Here is a 19174-nt window from a genome sequence, read left to right on the forward strand (position 1 = left end):
TTTTTAAGACTTTTCAGAATCATACGACCAAGGAAAGCAGGTTTCTGGCACTACTCCATTCTCTAATGCAAAAGTACGATTTTCTGACTCTTAGACAAATAACCACCTGCTTTTAATCATGATCCAAACAATATCTAGATCCACATCAGATAAAATTCATGTGCATTCCAAAAGTTTGGGCTTTTCCTTTTCTTCCTACATACATAAACTACCATTAAGAACTTCGCACGGATGGTATCAAAGTGGATATTCTCTTCCCTATGGCATCTATTAAAACGAAGATCTTCCTCCATGACCAGTAAAATTACAACACTTGTTATGGCTCCAGTTTCGTACAGAAAAGAGAACAAAATCATCTATGCCAACAGAATTCCTCCATGTTTGATTGCAGCGAATCAGCATTGGCTTCTGAAATCATATGACTTCAGCATGGTATCCTCATAGCCTTCATTTATAATCAACAGCACCCATATAAACAGATCTCTTTTCTTTTATCTAAGAAATGACTGTAGAATCTTTAGCACTAGGACTGAAAGAATAGCATTTCTGGCAGACAATTGAAGTTAAACATATTGTTTGACCGATTCACATGGGACATAATAAGCTGAATAATAAGCTGTTGCTGCTCCTCTCCAACCGGGGGCAACGTGGCACGGGTTGGCGCAACAAGGCGGCAGCTAGGCTGGAGCGAGGGGATGCCAGACGGGCCTCCAGGCACCTACAAGAAAAGTCTGCACACCAGAGAGATCCATGGGAGGTTCTCCAATGGGGAACTCTCTGATGGTTAAGTCAGTTGCGGTCAGAGAGGAGAACAATGAGAGAGGGAACCCTCTGTGATGTTGGCCTTGGCCCCCTATGAAGAAAGAGAAGAAGAATTAAAATAATACAATATTACTTTTAAAAAAATAATAAAATATAAAAAAATGATGGCAATGTAATGTCTTAAATGCCCTTTATAATAAAATAATATTAATTAAGCACTGTAGCAAAATTTTTTTATCATTAATATTAAGAGGAAGGTTTTTGCTACAATGCTCCATTAATATTATTTTATTATAAAGGGCATTTAAGACATTACATTGCCACCATTTTTTTATATTTTATTATTTTTTCTAAAAGTAATATTTTATTATTTTTAATTCTTCTTCTTCTTTGTAGTTTCTTCTGGCTGCCACCCATCACCCGCCTTTCCACTGCCGCACGGTGCCCCCCATCCCCCTCCTCCTCCGCCCGCCTCCCCACCGCCACCTGCCCCCTTCCCCGACGATACCATCCACGGCTTCTCTATGCCCACCCCACCCTTTAGTGCCATCCATAGCTCTTCCGCCTCCCTCCATTTGTAGGTTCTCTATCTTTCTCCACCTATGGTCCCCCCTGCACCTCCCCCCCGCCCTCCATCGACACCCGCAACTCTTCTGCCCTTACCTCCCACCTCGCTTGCTCATGGCTTCTCCACCCACTGCTCCTCCGCCTTTGGTCCCCCTCCCCCCCCACCCATGGCTCCTCTCCCCATGACATCATCGTCGCTGACTGCCTGATGTCACCTACCCTTCCTCCACCTTTTTCCTCTTTCTTTTTTGCCCACCTCTCCGCCAATCAGGTCCACTAATCATCTTTCCACCGCTGCCACTTGTCTCCTTGCTGCTCCCCACTCTCTTTCTCCTTTCACCACTTGATGGCCGAAGATCAAGAAGGAGGTGGCAGGAAAGAAGCGGCCGCAATGGTGGGAAGGAGTGGAGGTGAATGGGCCTTGATCAATCTGATCGAGATAAAAAAGGAGGTGGTTGAGGCGGTAGGAGAGGGGTGGGGCTTGATCGGTGGCAGTTAAGATGGTGAAAGGAGAGGATGCCATGATGGTCGAAAGCAAAGGAGAAAAAATTAAGAAAGGAAAGGATAAGAAGAAAGGAGACGAAACTTCCAAAATAACTAATTTTCAAGAGTATCCCTAAACTTCTAATTAAAGATCAGTCGATTTTTGATTTTCAAATCACCTCCATAGTTTGAAGTATTTACCATACTAGTCCTGTACATGGCTTGTTAAAATTGATTATGAATGGATAAATCAGTACCATTTCTCTTGAATCGAATGGTTAGAAAAAGACTAAGAATGAAAAGATTAAAAAGAACTTTGAACACCATAACAAAACCCATGATAAAAATGTAAGACCTCGATGCAACTACAGGTAATTAGATATGAATAGATAGAAAAAGTGCTAGAGTCAAAGAGCCACTGCAGATACAACTCGAACCTTTATCCATGGCATCCCTCCCTACATGTATTACACATTTTCTATCTACTTGCTATTGTCTGTTTATTTGTTTCTACTCTTCTTGCTCTCTATAAGCATTATATATTTATTTGCTATCCCTGTTCTATAAAGGGTGTCAAGTCGTTGGAAGGTGACTGCTCGAAATGTCGATGGCTGTTTGGATTGTAGGCAAGAATAGAGGGATTGTTGGCATCAAATGGAGGGTTGGATTGTTGGTAGATGTTAGATAATAATAGAAGGAAAGAGGATGAGAGCAAAAGGTTGGAAAAGAATAAACAAAATTTGGAGGATAGCTGAAAAGGCATTCTGAGAGCTTTGAATGAGAAGATGGTATTTTGATCATTTGCAATAGCATGCCAATAATTTTGGTGGATTGGAGAGAAGGACAATCATTTTAAAATGATTTGGAATTTTGATTTTTAAAGGATTGTTTGGAAAATTTTTAAAGAGAAGAGAGTGTCTCTGGAAATAGTTCAAATTTGAAGAGGTGAGACTATAATTTTTTCAATACTAAATACAAAAATATCTCAACACCATCTAATTCAATACAATCGACTCACACCGCCCCTGTAATTTTCGTGAAAACGACGATTGTAGTTTTCCCTCCCACCATAGCGTACCCACAACCCAAGCATCCCGAAAGGTGCGCATAAAATATTCTATACGGTAAAATCACTTTCCGTCCACTCTTTTGTCGGAAGACATATGCACCGCTGCGTGAAAATAGCGTAAATATTCCAAACACCCTGACACTATGGACGAACGGGCGGATGAATATCCTGCATAGAAATGATATACAACTGTCCAGAAATTTGATATCTTTCGAACCGGCGCTCTCCCTTCCCAGGCTGTAAAGGTCTTGCTTGCAGTCACCACTAAATTCAAAGAATGGGCGGATAAAATGGAAATATCTAGCCGTTATCCACGCCAAATAGGTTGTGGTAAACGTACTGAGCGTCACCAGACTCGACACAGCCAGCTATTACAGTCTTCCGTTCTCCACGCCCCCATTAGCTCCTATCCACACTTTCTTCCTTGTTCCTGCTCTTTTCTGGTTCCGGTGATCGCCGAAACCCTAACCCTAACCGTAGAAAAGGGCAGATCCGGCGAAGATGAGGGAGATCCTCCACATCCAGGGCGGCCAATGCGGCAACCAGATCGGGGCCAAGTTCTGGGAGGTGATCTGCGACGAGCACGGGATCGACCACACCGGCAGGTACTCCGGCGACTCCGACCTCCAGCTCGAGCGAATCAACGTCTACTACAATGAGGCCAGCGGTGGCCGCTACGTCCCCCGGGCGGTGCTCATGGATCTGGAGCCTGGGACCATGGATTCCGTGAGATCCGGGCCCTTCGGCCAGATCTTCCGCCCGGATAACTTTGTCTTTGGGCAGTCCGGGGCCGGGAACAACTGGGCTAAAGGGCACTATACTGAGGGGGCGGAGCTAATTGATTCGGTTCTTGATGTCGTGCGGAAGGAGGCCGAGAATTGCGATTGCTTGCAAGGTATACTGAATTTTGGCTTGAGGCTTATGTTCTCATTCTTCTTTGAGTTATTGTGTAATTTGTGTTTAATAAAGAGGGTATTAGTTTATGTGTTGAAATTTCCCTCTTTTTTTTTTTGTGAAATTTAACCTTGCTTTCAGGAAATTCAAGGTTTCTAGGCTTTTCCCCCATTTCTCTCGATTGTTGGGAATCCTGGATCTATTGATTTTGGATGTTGTGTTTCTGGTGTTTCTGTCTTCTTTTTTGTCCTTTCATATGATGAAATTTGAACTATATGTTTAGATTTTCGTTATTTTTGTCTTCTTTAGCGTTCATTTTTCGTTAATTGTGCAATTTTTTCCTCTGCAGGTGAGAATTCTTAGTTCTTCTCTGTTGTCTACGTTTGCTGTTTTTCGAGAATTGGCTGTTTTTTAGTTTCTTTTTTAAATGTTGTCTCCTGTTTATAGACATTTATATATACAGATATTGGTGTATGAGCTTGCTTCTTTGATTTTATAACGTATTTATTGCTTATAGATGGTTATTTTTGGACCATGTTTAATGTTACGGTGCTCAGCCACAGGGTCCAAGGGAAAAAAGAACAAAATCTCTATGCCATGTGGGCAATTGTGAGAATTAGTTGGTTGGTGCAGTACACAGCGGGGTTTTGACATAAAGTACCAATGCTTTCAAGACACATCCAGTTATTTTGATTTTGACAATATAGCATTTAAGTTGATGTATAATTTATCTACTTGATCTAATGATAGCCCTGTGCATTATTTGTTGTGTCTTTTGTATGTGCCAAATTTTTCTCAGTTGATAAAAGCAAGAATGTGGCTAAAAGAACGAATTTCTATTTTATAATAAATTTCTATTTTATACAAAAAATTATTAAGAAATGACTTACAGATATTTAAAAACTGGAATTTTTTATTATTAGTATGTCAAGGCCAAGAAACTGCTGTGCTAGTTTAGAATATTAGATTTTTTGTGTCGGATCCTTGCTCACCGAGAAGTTTATATTGCACATATATGCTAATCATATTTCTAATCACCTGATCATGGGATTTGTTCTCATTCACACTTTTGGTATTTATGCTATCTAACATAAGAACTTGATACAGTAAGCACTTCATATATGACTTGCTGTGTTGTAATGGATTTCCTTTTGTAGCTTGCATGCAAAAGATGTCAAAGTTGCCACATGACATCCTCATACATGGACTGGCTTTATATGATATGTTTCATGAAAAGTGAGAATTTGAATAATGTTTTTCTAGAACCAAATTATTTAGGTAGATTGTCTTTTGAGTCCAGTAGTCTAGCATTCTGTGTTGTTCAGTTCCTCACTCTTTGGCCTGTTAAGACCTGCTTTAGTGTACTAAGTCGTTGTCTTATGAAATTTATATATTACAGTGGCACTTGATAGAAGGTTACATATATCTGGAGTTAGTGTGGTAGCTTTACTGAGATAGACGGTTGCACATGTGTGGTTACAACTACTATGGGGTTTTATTGATCCAAGTCATAATGACATATAAATGTACTTACATCATTGAACCAGCTGCACATTTTTTTTAATTTTGGAAAGTTCTGCAATCCTGTTTGGTTTTGAATATTGCAGATTTTTGCTTCCTTTTATCTGAGCAGTTTGTGAATGATATATTTGTGATGGTCAGATTTATTATTATTGCTCACCCTTTTGCTCAGTTGCACAGGTATAAGTTTCAATCTCATATAACCTTTTGCACTAAGAAAGCTGTGACATGTTAGTTGAGGTAAAGCTAAAAGTAAAGTTTTAAATCAAAGGTCTGATTTGGGGCTTAAACAGCTTTGAAGCTTCTACCAGGAAAGCGGTGAATTTTGTATGCTTTGACATTAGATCAAACCATGGAAATTGCCTTTTAAAACATCAATTGAAGTAGCATGTATGCCCTTGTAATCATAGACAGATTGCAGGAACTAAATATCAGGTTAATTAGCTGGAATATATCATACATGAGTTTTTAGTTGTTGCTCTTTATTCCGTTCTTATTATTATTATTTTTTTTGGCTGTACTGTTCTTAGTCATAGGTAATTGGTTAGTTGTTTGCTAAATTGGCCTGTGGTACGATACCTTTCCAAGTATTAAATTATATATATATATATATATATATATATATATATATATACACACACACACACATATATATCAGGTTAATTAGCTGGAATATATCATACATGAGTTTTTAGTTGTTGCTCTTTATTCTGTTCTTATTATTATTATTTTTTTTGGCTGTACTGTTCTTATTCATAGGTAATTGGTTAGTTGTTTGCTAAATTGGCCTGTGGTACGATGCCTTTCCAAGTATTAAATTATATATATATATATATATATATATATAGAGGTAGACTAGGCGCCGCTTGATCGGATCTTAGCTCCCATCCGGTCGCATCCCCCTCCGTTGGATCGGTGCGCATCTCAGAGCTTTTTTTATAAGCTAACGGAGGAGTTCAGAGGGCGTTAGCTAAGCTGGCATGTTAAAAAAGAAAGTAGCAATCAATGGGACGTGACGTAAGTTCAGCGCATGCGACCGTCATCGTCTCCTTCGTCGTCTTCTTCCGGTAACCAACCCCCCCACCCACCTCTCTTCTCTCTCCCCCACCCCCAACCGTCGTCTTCCGGTAACCCTCCACCCGCACCTCTCTTCTCCCTCCACCCATGGCCGCTGTCTTTCGGTAACCCCCCCACCTACGCCTCCTCTCTTCTCTCTCCCGCAGCTGCCATCTCATCTCCTCCCAAGTTGAGTTTCCCACCCCGCGGCCACCATCTCCTCTCCTTCCAAACCCCACACCGGTCATTAGTGAATATTTTTTATGAATCACATTCAAAAATTTATATTCTCATTGTTTCTCATTGTTTGTGTTTATATTGAGAGGATAAACACAAACTGCAAATAACTTTGGGTAGGATAAACACTCCATCCACGATAAACAATAAGAGAGAAGGATAAACACTAAGTTCTGCGAAAATAAATACAAATTATCGGAAGATAAACACAAAGTTCAAATAATAAATAGAAATTGTGAATAATAAACACAAACAGATTGCGAATAAACACAAATTCTGTGCAAATAAACAGAAACTGTGAATAATAAACGCAAATTTCGTGCCGATAAATAAAATTTTTTTAGGATAAATAAAATTTGAGATTCAAAAGTAAATGATCCTAGGGTCCACTCACGATAAACAACAATAAGAGAGGAAGAGGAGGATAAATACTAAGTTCTGTGAAAATAAACATAAATTATCAGAAAATAAATATAAACTACAAATAATAAACTGAAATTGCGAATAATAAATACAAACTCTATGCAGATAAACAGAAATTGCGAATAATAAACGCAAATTCTGTACCGATAAACAAAAACTTTTCAAGATAAACACAGACTCGGATTGGGCTCCAGTTGGAGTTTGTATTTATTATTTGGAGTTTATGTTTATTCTCTGATAGTTTGTGTTTGTTTTTGCAGGACTTAGGTTTATCTTCCTTTCTCTTATTGTTTATTGTGGTGGACCAGGATCGTTCGATGAGTTTGTGTTTATCCTGAGGAGTTTTTGTTTATCGACACAGAGTTTGTATTTATTATTCATAGTTTTTGTTTATTATTCGAAGTTTGTGTTTATTATTCGTAGTTTCTATTTATTATTTGGAGTTTTTGTTTATTTTCAGATAGTTTGTATTTATTTGGGTAGGACTTAGTTTTTATCATCTTTTCTGGGTGGATCATTGGATCACTCAACTTTTGAACTCCTGTTTATTCTGGAAAGTTTCTGTTTATCGGTACGAAGTTTGCGTTTATTATTCGTAGTTTCGTAAAGGCCCGAATTACGATCCAACCCGAAGAGCCCGCGTTGCGATCCTAATATATATTTTTTGATTTATCGGCACTTTATTACGTAAATTGCTATCATCTATCACCATGACGGATTCTGGATAGCTTTCAGAGCCGTGCATGGGTGCCTTCAGCCTTCCTGAACGTTTTTTGTCTCCACGAAACAGAGGATCTGCATTCTCTTCTTCCTCCATTACGTAATAGAATTAATAAATCAACAAAATTTAAGCTTAAATCGGAGAGATTGACGAAGAAAGCTGGAAGGATTCATATAGGTGCCTTCAGGCGTCTCCTCCATCACATGTGGGCACTTATATGTGAATTGTAGGTGCGGAGGATGCCAGCGGTGGGTCAGCGGAGGCCGACGACGGGCCAGCGGAGGCCGACGACGGGCCAGCGGAGGCCGACAGTGGGTTGGCGGAGGCCGGCGGTGGTGCGGCCAGGCCCGACGGACGTGCGAGCACCTTGCCTAGGAGCATGTAGTGCCTACAATTGAATTGTAGGCACCTACAATTGAATAGGCGGCGCCTACATGCAAAGGAGGCTGTCGGTGGGGTGGCGGAGGCTGACGGTGAGTTGGCGGGTCCGACGGACGCGTAAGCACCTCGCCTAGTAGTATGCAGCGCCTACAATTCAATGTAGGTGCCTACATGCAGAGGTCGTCGGTGGGGTGGCGGAGGATGGCAGCGAGCTGGCGGAGTCCGACGGTGGGCTGGCGGACGTTCGCGTAGGAGCATGTAGCCTATAATTTAGTGGTAGGCGCCCACATGTAGGCATCTACAATTCACATGTAGGCGCCTACAATTGCCTACAATTTACATGTAGGCGTCTACATGCTCCATGTAGGTGAGGCGTGTGCGTCCGTTGGGTCTGGCTGCGCTGCCGTCGGCCTCTGTCGACCCATCGTGCCCCGTAGGTCGTGCCACCTGCTTCGAACTTCTCTCACACGTATCTTCGCCGTCTGGATTCTGGGATATTCTTTACTTGTTGGATTCTGTTTGGGATGCTCCTGGTGCGCGTATCATTCGTTGGATTATTATTCGCGGTTTCTGTTTATTATTCAGAGTTTTTGTCCTCTTGGTTTTTATTTGTTTTCGCAGGATTTAATATTTATCCTTGTTGTTTGTCGTGGGTGGATCTAGGATTACTTAATTTTTAACCATGAGTTTGTGTTTATTTTCTGTTTATCGGCACAGAGTTTATATTTATTATTCGTAGTTTTTGTTTATTTGCATAGAGTTTGTGTTTGTTATTCGCAGTTTCTGTTTATCTGCACAGAGTTTGTGTTTATTATTCGCAGTTTTTGTTTATTATTTGGAGTTTGTGTTTATCTCCGATAGTCTGAGAAGTTTTCGGTTTGCCTTTGGATGTGCGCGCATGGCTGAACTTCTTGTTCGTCTTTCTTGTCCGTATGTCTGCATGTCGTTCGTGACCTAACAGGGGTGATTAAGTTTTCGATGAATCATTCGTGCCTTTATCAAGGCGTCTATGATTATAGGTGCCTACAATGAGAAAGAACAAGATGAATAGGAATCAGGATGGAAAGAAGATAAATAGGAGCTAGGATGTTGGTCGAGATTTCAAAAATTTGATGAACTTGAATCAAATCGGATGAAATAAATCGATCTGAAATTGCATGAATACGAAAAAAAGACACTTACAACCAGGATGTAGGCGCCTACAACCAATCAGGATGTAGACGCCTTTCTTTCATCGATTTCAGATCCATTCGTTATATTCGATCAGACCCAAGTTCATCAAATTAGTTTGGAATATCGATTTAAAACCAAGATCCTCGCTCTTGTTCATCTTTTTTCCTTCTGTTCATCTCTTTTTATTCATCTTTTTTTTCTTCCGATCGTTTCGTTCCTCTCAAAATCTCTAGCTTTCATCTCCAAACCCATCATACAATCTTCACTCATATCTCAAATCTCAAACCAAAAACCTCCTCACCTCCGAGAAAGGATGGCTCCGAAGATGCATCTTCTCCAACGTCAAAGGGCAACGAGAAGTAAAGAAAGCAGAAGGAGAAGAGGAGCAATAGAAGCAACAATTTCAGCTTTATCACTTCCTTCAAGATCTCCTTCAAGAACTCCACTAAGTGACAAATATTCTCTTTGGTCATATTGTGGATATGAATTTTTTAGATTCAGAGAGATTCGAGATTGCAAACTTGATAGAGGTATAGGATGAAAATTTATCTGTACAGCTGAAGCTTCAATGTTTATGAAGTTAAAGAATTTTATCAAAATATTTCATTTGGAGAAGATATCGTATCATCTTCAGTAAAAAAATTTTATTTTGACGATGAAATATTAGGACAAATTTTGAAACTTCTAATTGAAGATAATCTGCGAGATAGTAGAGAGGATAGAAGCGTAAGAATAGTAACTGTTCTTGGGGTAGAGGACTACGATCAATTCCGTAAAATTTATGGGTGACACTTAAACATTGAGATGAGATTCTTCTACATCATTGTTTGTTGGATTATACAACCTAGAACAGGAGGATTTGATACTATAACAGAGAGGGACTTAGCAATTATGTATCATATAGTCCAATACATCTCATTCAACTTTTTAAGAATGATTCTCAGGGCTATGCAAGAAGCGGTGGGTAGAGCACAGACATTCCTATCTTATACCATAATTTTAATCCATATCTTTAAACATTATGGAGTAAGGATGCAGAGTGTACAATCAACGAAATTAGGCAGAGATAGCAAAATCAACAAAAGAGTCCTCAATAGAATGCATTGATTGAAAATTGATGATAGTCAGTGGACTAGAAAGGTGGAAGCAGAGAACATGTTGAGGATATTTCAGCTGAGAAAGAGAGACCTCAGTTTAATAGGAGTGGAGTAAGACCTTCCAGATCTACGGAGCCTATGGAGTCTAGAGATGTTGATCGAGTGAGGATGACTTCAGATGTGGTCAATGCAATCGCTCGGGAGATCGCATCTATTCTTTAGTTCTTGTCTTTAGGAGAGTACTGCACGTATGGATCCGACCAGCACATAGTTCGTTCGAGCAAAAATTGGACATTTATTTCAGCAGTGCTGGACATAAGATAGGATATTCGTAATTTGATTTGTCGTATTGAGAAATTAGAGAGATGTTCACCTCATACAGATATGCAACATCAGCTAGACGAGATTATTTGCACTCTTAGAGTGTTCCAGACTGCGATACAGAGAATTAGGTGGGATAAAAATACAAAATATTCTCTTTACTCGGTTGGCTATAGTATTGCAGAATATTGTCCGGATCTCAGCTCCCATCTAGTCAAATCCCTCTCCGTTGGATTGGCACGCATCTCCAAGACAGTTGTTTGGGCAAACGGAGGATTTCTATCCTCCCATTAGCTGACCTGGCATTGCTTAAAAAAAAAGAGACGCGATGGGGTGAGAGTGCGCACCTGATCCGGACAACATTCTGCAATACTGTAGCCAATCCAGTAGAGAGAATATTTTATCTTTCTATCTCACCTGATTCTCTCTGTATCGCAGTCTGGAGCACTCTAAGAGTGTAGATAACCTCGTCTAGCTGATGTTGCATATCTGTATGAGGTGAACATCTCTCTAATTTCTCAATACGATAGATCAAATTATGAATATCCTATCTAATATCCTACACTGCTGAAATAAGATTGTTCAATTTTTGCTTGAACAAAGAATTTGTGTGCTGATTGGATCCATTCATGCAGTACTCTCTCTTGAAGACAAGGACTGAAGAATAGATGCGATCTTCCAAGCGATTGCACTGACCACATCTGCAGTCTTCCTTGATCAACATCTCTAGGCTCTGTAGATCTGAAAGGTCTTGTTCCACTCCTATTAAACTTAGGTCTTTCTTCTTCAGTTGAAATATCTTCCTCAACATGTTCTCTGTTACCATCCTTTCTAATCCACTGACCATCATTAGTTTTGAACCAGTGTATTCTGTTGAGGGCTCCTTTATTGATTTTGCTATCTCTGCTTAATTTCGTGGATTGTTCTCTCTGAATTCTTACTCCATAATATTTAAAGATATGGGTTAAAATCATGGCATAAGGTAGGAATGTATGTGCTCTACCTACCGCTTCTTGCATAGTCCTGATAATCATTTTTGAAAGGTTGAGTGAGATGCATTGGACTATATGATACATAATTGCTAAGTCCCTCTTTGTTATAATATCAAATCCTCCTGCTTTAGGTTGTATAATCTAACAAATAATGATATGGAAGAATCTCATTTCAACGTTTAAGTGTCGCCCATAAATTTTATGAAATTGACCATGGTCCTCTATCCCAAGAACAGTTTTTATTCTTGCACTTCTATCTTCTTTACTATCTCGCAGATCACCTTCGGTTGGAAGTTTCAAAATTTATCTTAGTATTTCATCATCAAAATAAATTTTTTTTTCTTTTACTGAAGATGATATGGTATCGATATCATCTTCAAATGAAATATTTTGATAAAGTTTTTTAATTAACTTCATAAACATTGGGGCTTCAACTGTGTAGATGAATTTTCATCCCATACCTCTAATCAAGTTTGCAATCTCGAATATCTCTGAATCTAGAAAATTCATATCTACAATACGATCAGAGAATATTTTTGTCACTTACTGGAGTTCTTGGAGAAGATGATGAAGCTGGAGTTGTTGCTTCTCTTGCTCTTCTCCTTCTGCTTTCTTTACTTCTGGTTGTTCTATGGCATTGGGGAAGACGCATCTTCGGAGCCATCCTTTCTCGAAGGTGGGGAGGAGGTTTTTTGGTTTGAGATTTGAGATGTGAGTGGAGATGGTATGATGGGTTTGGAGATGGGAGCTAGGGATTTTGAGAGGAACGAAACGGTCGGAAGGGAAAGAAGATGAACGGGAGGAGATGAACAAGAGGAAAGAAGATCAACAGGAGTGAGGATCTTGATTTTAAGTCGATATTCCAAACTAGTTTGGTGAACTTGGGTCTGATCAAATGTAACGAATGGATCTAAAATCGGTGGAAGGTGCCTACATCCTGATTGTTTGTAGGCACCTACATCCTGGATGTAGGTGAGGCGCCTACATCCTGGTTGTAGGTGCCTACAATCAGTCGTCTCTTTTCTGCATTCATGCAATTTCAGACCGATTTGTTTCATTCGATTTGATTCAAGTTCATTAAATTTTTGAAATCTCGATCAACATCCTAGCTCTTATTTATCTTCTTTCCATCCTGGCTCCTGTTCATCTTCTTCTTTCCCCTTGTAGGTACCTACAATCATAGGCACCTTCATGAAGGCACGAATGATTCATCGAAAACTTAATCGTCCCTGTTAGGTTACGGGCAACATGCAGGCATACGGACAAGAAATACATATAAGAAGTTCAGCCATGCGCGCACATCCAAAGGCGAATTGGAAACTTCTCGGACTATCGGAAATAAATACAAATTTTAAATAATAAACAGAAACTGCGAATAATAAATAGAAACTGCGAATAATAAACACAAACTCTGTAGAGATAAACAGAAACTGCGAATAATAAACACAAACTCTGTGTAGATAAATAGAAACTACGAATAATAAATGTAAACTCTATGCCGATAAATAAAAAATAAATACAAACTTATGGTTAAAAATTAAGTGATCCTAGATCCACCCACGACAAACAACAAGGATAAACATTAAGTCCTGCGAAAATAAATAAAAATCAAGATGATAAACACAAACTTTGAATAATAAACAGAAACTGCGAATAATAATCCAACAGAAGATACGCGCCAAGAGTATCCCAAACATAGTCCAACGAGCCAAGAACATCTCAAGCAGAGTTTAGACGGTGAAGATACATGTGAGAGAAGTCTGAAGTAGGTGGCATAGCCCACGAGATGCGGTAGGCCGGCGGAGGCCGACGGTGGCGCAGCCAGGCCCAGTGGACGCATGCGCCTCACCTATATGGAGCATGTAGGCGTCTACATGTGAATTGTAGGCAATTGTAGGTGCCTACAATTCACATGTAGGCACCTATAATTCACATGTAGGTGCCTACAGCGCTTACAATTGAATTGTAGGCTACATGCTCTTACACGAGCATTCGCCGGCCCGCCATCGGCCTTCGCCAGCTTGTCGCCATCCTCCATTACATGCTCCTAGGTGAGGTGCTCGTGCATCCATCGGGCTTGGCTGCACCGTCGTTGGCCTCCGCCAGCTCGCCATCGGCCTCTGCCGCCCCACCGGTGGCCTCCTCTGCATGTAGGCACCTACATGAATTGTAGGCGCGTACAATTCAATTGTAGGCGCCTATAATTCATATGTAGGCGCTATATGCTCCTAGGCGAGGCACTCGCTCATCCGTCGGGCCTGGCCGCACCATCGTCGGCCTCCATCGGCGTCCACCGCCCCGCCACCGGCCTCTTCCACATGTAGGCGCCTACACATGCGATGAAGAGAGGAGACGCCAGAAGGTGCCTCCTTCATGAATCCTTCCAGCTTCCTTCGTTAATCTCTCCGATTTTAGGCTTAAATTTTATTGATTTATTAATCCTGTTCCGTAATAAAGGAGGAAGAAGAGGACATGGGTCCTCTGTTTCGTGGAGACAAAAAAAATATTCAGGAAGGTTGAAGGCATCCATGCACGGCTTTGAAAGCTGTCCAGAATCCGTCATGGTGATAGATGATAGCAGTTTGCGTTATAAAGTGCTGATAAATTAGAAAAAAATCTATTAGGATCGCAACGCGGGCTCTTCGGGTCAGGTCATAATTCGGGTCTTTGCAAAACTGTAAATAATAAATTCAAACTTTGTGTCGATAAACAAAAATTTTTCAGGATAAACAGGAGTTCAAAAATTGAGTGATTCAATGGTCCACCCAGAAAGGATGATAAACACTAAGTCCTACCCAAATAAACACAAACTATCTGAAGATAAACACAAACTCCAAATAATAAATAGAAACTACGAATAATAAACATAAATTTCGAATAATAAATAAAAACTATGAATAATAAATACAAACTCTTTGCCGATAAACAGAAACTCCTCAGGATAAACACAAACTCATCGAGCGGTCCTAGTCCACCATAATAAACAATAAGAGGACGAAGGATAAACCTAAGTCCTGTGAAAACAAACACAAACTATTGGAGGATAAACATAAACTATCGGAGGATAAAAACAAACTTCAAATAATAAACACAAATTTCAAATAATAAATACAAACTTCAATCGGAGCCCAATTCGAGTTTGTGTTTATCTTGAAAAGTTTCTGTTTATCGATATAGAGTTTGCGTTTATTATTCACAATTTCTGTTTATTTGCACAAAGTTTGTATTTATTATTCGCAGTTTCTGTTTATTATTTAGAGTTTGTATTTACTATTCGCAGTTTCTGTTTATTATTTAGAATTTGTATTTATTTTCTGATAGTTTGTGTTTATTTCCACAGGACTTAGTATTTATCCTTCTCTCTTCCTCTTTTGTTGTTGTTTATTGTGGGTGGACCCTAAGATCACTTAACTTTTGAATCTCGAATTTGTATTTATCCTAAAAAATTTCTGTTCATCGATACGAAGTTTGCGTTTATTATTCACAGTTTCTGTTTATCTGCAAAGAACTTGTGTTTATTTGCAGTCTGTATTTATTATTCATAATTTCTGTTTATTATTTGGAGTTTGTGTTTATTTTTTGATAATTTGTGTTTATTTTCGCAGGACTTAGTGTTTATCCTTCTCTCTTGTTGTTTATCATGGATGGAGTGTTTATCCTATATAGGGTTATTTGCAGATTGTTTATTCTCTCAATATAAACACAAACAATGAGAAATAATAAGAATATAAATTTTGAATGTAATTCATAAAAAATATTCACTGATGACCGGTATAGGGTTTGGGAGGAGAGGAGATGGCGGCTGCGGGGTGGGAAACTTGACTTGGAATGAAATGAGACGGCGACCGCAGGAGAGAGAGAAGAAGAGAAGGAGGCGTGGGGGGGGTGGTTATCGAAAGACAGTGGCCATGGGTGGAGGGAGAGAGAAGAGAGGAGGTGCAGGTGGGGGGTGGGGGGGGGGTTACCGGAAGACGGCGGCTGGGGGTGGGGGGGAGAGAGAGAAGAAGAGACGAGGCGGGTGGGTGGGTTACTGGAAGACGACGATGGAGGAGATGATGACGGTCGCCTGTGCTGGCCTTACGTCGCATCGCGTCTCATTGATTGCTGCTTTTTTTTTTTTTTTTTTTAACACGTCAGTTCAGCTAATGCCCTTCAAACTCCTCCGTTAGCTTATAAAAAAAAAGTTCTGAGATGCACGCCGATCCAACGGAGGGGGATCCGATCGGATGGGAGCTAGGAAGTCTACCTCTCTCTCTCTCTCTACATATATATAATATAATGTGTTATGATCCTTGTGTATGCGTGTAGATTAAATTTCTTAATGTGCTATTCATTTCATATGGTGTAGGTTTGGTTACTTTATTATGGGTATAACAATGAACCTTCTAAATCTTTTTGTGTACAGGATTCCAAGTTTGCCACTCTTTGGGAGGAGGAACTGGATCTGGCATGGGCACCCTTCTCATCTCTAAGATCAGAGAAGAGTATCCAGATCGCATGATGTTGACATTCTCTGTTTTTCCATCGCCAAAAGTGTCAGACACTGTTGTAGAGCCATACAATGCCACTCTGTCTGTTCATCAGCTTGTTGAGAATGCTGATGAATGTATGGTTCTTGATAATGAAGCTCTTTATGACATTTGCTTCCGCACCCTGAAGCTTGCAACCCCTACCTGTAAGTTACTTTGTTGTGTTACATTTTCTTTAAGTTCTATGATTTTTTATTTTTATTTATTATGTGAAAGAACTAATTGAATTTACATGTGGTAGAGGTTTTAATGTGCTTGATCACTCATATCACTATGTTGTACCCTGTACATTTTGTGTCACATGCTGATTTAGGCATGTGACACTAAAACGGTGATGGTAAATCACTGATACTTGTCCTGTTGATACCAAAAGTTCACTGAAAACTGTGTTTTGATAGTACTATTTTCTAGTTGCCACTTTTTGCTATGACTTTTTTTTTTATTTACTGGGGCTAAATGCTCAGTATAAGCAAGAATTTTTAACTCTTTTCAACAATATTGATCCAACTTATCTTAGTTCCTTGGTCTTCCTTGCTTATTGCCTTACTGCAAAAGTCAAGCCGCTTTTCTTCAGGTCTCTTTGAATGTGAGCAACCTCATGAGAAAATCCAAGGAACTGTGGTACTGCATTGAATGATTGCCTACTCATTTTAGTGTTTATATTTGGATCGTGTATGTAATATTACTTTTTTAATTCATGATATGTTGTTTCTTAACCCATGATGTCATCATGAAATAATCTTTAATTAAACATCTAAGATTGTGTCTGTAGGTCCTGTTGCTTTCTCTCTTTTCATGTTTCACTCATGTCCTAGTTGTCTTCTATTCAATATTTTTAATGTTTGAGAATATTGAGATCCCCTACCTACAGATAGCTGTTTTGTTATTCTATAAAAGAAGAAATGAGATGGGAAGAACTAGATATGCCATTAAGACAATTATTAGGTCTTAGGTTGTTTATAGGAAGGTTATGAATAGTTAGAAGAGTAGTTAAGCAGTATCAGATTTTTCATCTTGCTCCATCTCTGATGCTTTAATGTTTTGTTTTGTATCTCTTTGCTGCAGTTGGTGATCTTAATCACCTAATCTCTGCCACCATGAGTGGTGTCACATGCTGTCTCCGGTTCCCTGGTCAGCTAAACTCTGACCTCCGGAAGCTTGCAGTCAACCTGATCCCATTCCCTCGCCTCCACTTCTTCATGGTTGGCTTTGCTCCCCTTACCTCAAGGGGTTCCCAGCAGTACAGGGCACTCACTGTGCCTGAGCTCACCCAACAGATGTGGGACTCAAAGAACATGATGTGTGCTGCTGACCCTCGGCATGGCCGCTACCTCACTGCTTCGGCCATGTTCCGTGGGAAGATGAGCACAAAGGAAGTTGATGAGCAGATGATCAATGTCCAGAACAAAAACTCTTCATACTTTGTTGAGTGGATCCCAAACAATGTCAAGTCCAGCGTGTGTGACATCCCACCAAAGGGGCTAAAGATGGCATCCACTTTTATTGGTAACTCAACCTCCATTCAGGAGATGTTCCGTAGGGTCAGTGAACAGTTCACAGCCATGTTCAGGAGGAAGGCTTTCTTGCACTGGTACACAGGTGAGGGTATGGATGAGATGGAGTTCACTGAGGCTGAGAGCAACATGAACGACCTGGTGGCAGAGTACCAGCAGTACCAGGATGCAACAGTAGATGATGAAGAGTACGAGGAAGAGGAAGAAGAGGAGGATATTGCAGCCTGAGTTACATTCTCTTTCTGATCCTGGCCATTTTTTTTTAAAAACTATCTCAGGTTTGCTATGACAGGGATTTGATTACGTTTCCAATATTGAAGGACATGCTTTCTATGTCTATGGTTGTATGACTCTTTGTATGAACTGATGTTTGTGGTGTTTAGTGCAATGAGTTTGCTAGGTCAGGGCATTTTGTGTAATTTGGTTATCTTTTCGGGACTGAGTTAATTGTCAGCATCATATGTACCTGATTGTTTATAATCTCAACCAAGGATGATGGAATGTGTAATGGGTTATCCCTTGAGTTGAGCGCATTTGGGTTCCTATGTACTCTGGAGTGTTCTCTGTCACTGTTTAGCTTCTGGTGATTTTGTAGCATTTTGGTTGCTGGTGCTTTTCATCAGCCTCTCTTTGGAATGTTAGAAGATGAGACTGGTTAATGCTTGGAAGCTAATTGGGTCGGAGTACTTTTTCATAAGGTGTGAGGCTATGCAGGCATGCAGCAAGTCGTGAAGACCTACCCATGTTCTCCTTATAGACATACCTAAAATATGATATCCAGATTTACGTTTCTTCTTGCCTTTACGAGAATGAGGTCTTGGATACTGTTTATCTACAGCTGTCTTCAGGTGGGAGGTCCTCAATTGGGGCCTGGATATTGTATGATAGCTGTCAGACTGTATGGGTTTACGTAGATTCAGGAACAACTGTCTTTCTGTGATAATCTTGTATCTGGAAATTTCAGCTGATATTAGGGAAGTATATAAGAAAAATATAGAACATCTCGAAGTCAAATATGTAGGCCGATATGAACTGGTATACCGGCTGGCATGATACAATTGTTTCGGCTGATATTTTTTAAATATTTTTATCTTTTTTAAACAGGTTTTCGAAGGATTAATTTTCAAAACCAGCACTGCAACATAGTTTGGTAATAGTGGGTTTATTATCTTGGCTGAGATTTTGATACACCGGCCTTCTTTTTTGAATTTTTGTTTGGTTGGCTTGATGTCCCTCAAAGCATCTCGCTGTACTGGCATTTTATGGCGCCCAAGCATTTCAACGAGGACAATGCAGTTTAGATAGGATATGCGGCAATCTTCTGTGGTTCCTTTATTTATTTATCCAGTTATGGCAATACGGTGGTTATTTATTCTCAATTCTTCAACCTTTGTGCGTTCTAGCTGCCTGCAGTGACAGGTGATCGCAAGCTGA

At 39.9% G+C, this 19174-nt stretch overlaps 1 protein-coding gene across 1 annotated transcript; it reads left to right on the top strand.

The window, feature by feature from the left end:
* Positions 1–3247: 3247 nt before the first annotated feature.
* On the top strand, positions 3248–18273 carry LOC105049046 (tubulin beta-3 chain). The gene is made up of 3 exons (XM_010928582.4): positions 3248–3776; positions 16103–16372; positions 17292–18273. Exons 1-3 carry the CDS (start codon positions 3383–3385, stop codon positions 17966–17968), a joined length of 1341 nt encoding a protein of 446 aa, XP_010926884.1. The 5' UTR covers positions 3248–3382; the 3' UTR covers positions 17969–18273.
* The last annotated feature ends 901 nt before the right edge of the window (positions 18274–19174 follow it).

The sequence above is a fragment of the Elaeis guineensis genome, chromosome 7 (genome assembly GCF_000442705.2).
Source record: "Elaeis guineensis isolate ETL-2024a chromosome 7, EG11, whole genome shotgun sequence".
Classification (NCBI taxonomy): domain Eukaryota; kingdom Viridiplantae; phylum Streptophyta; class Magnoliopsida; order Arecales; family Arecaceae; genus Elaeis; species Elaeis guineensis.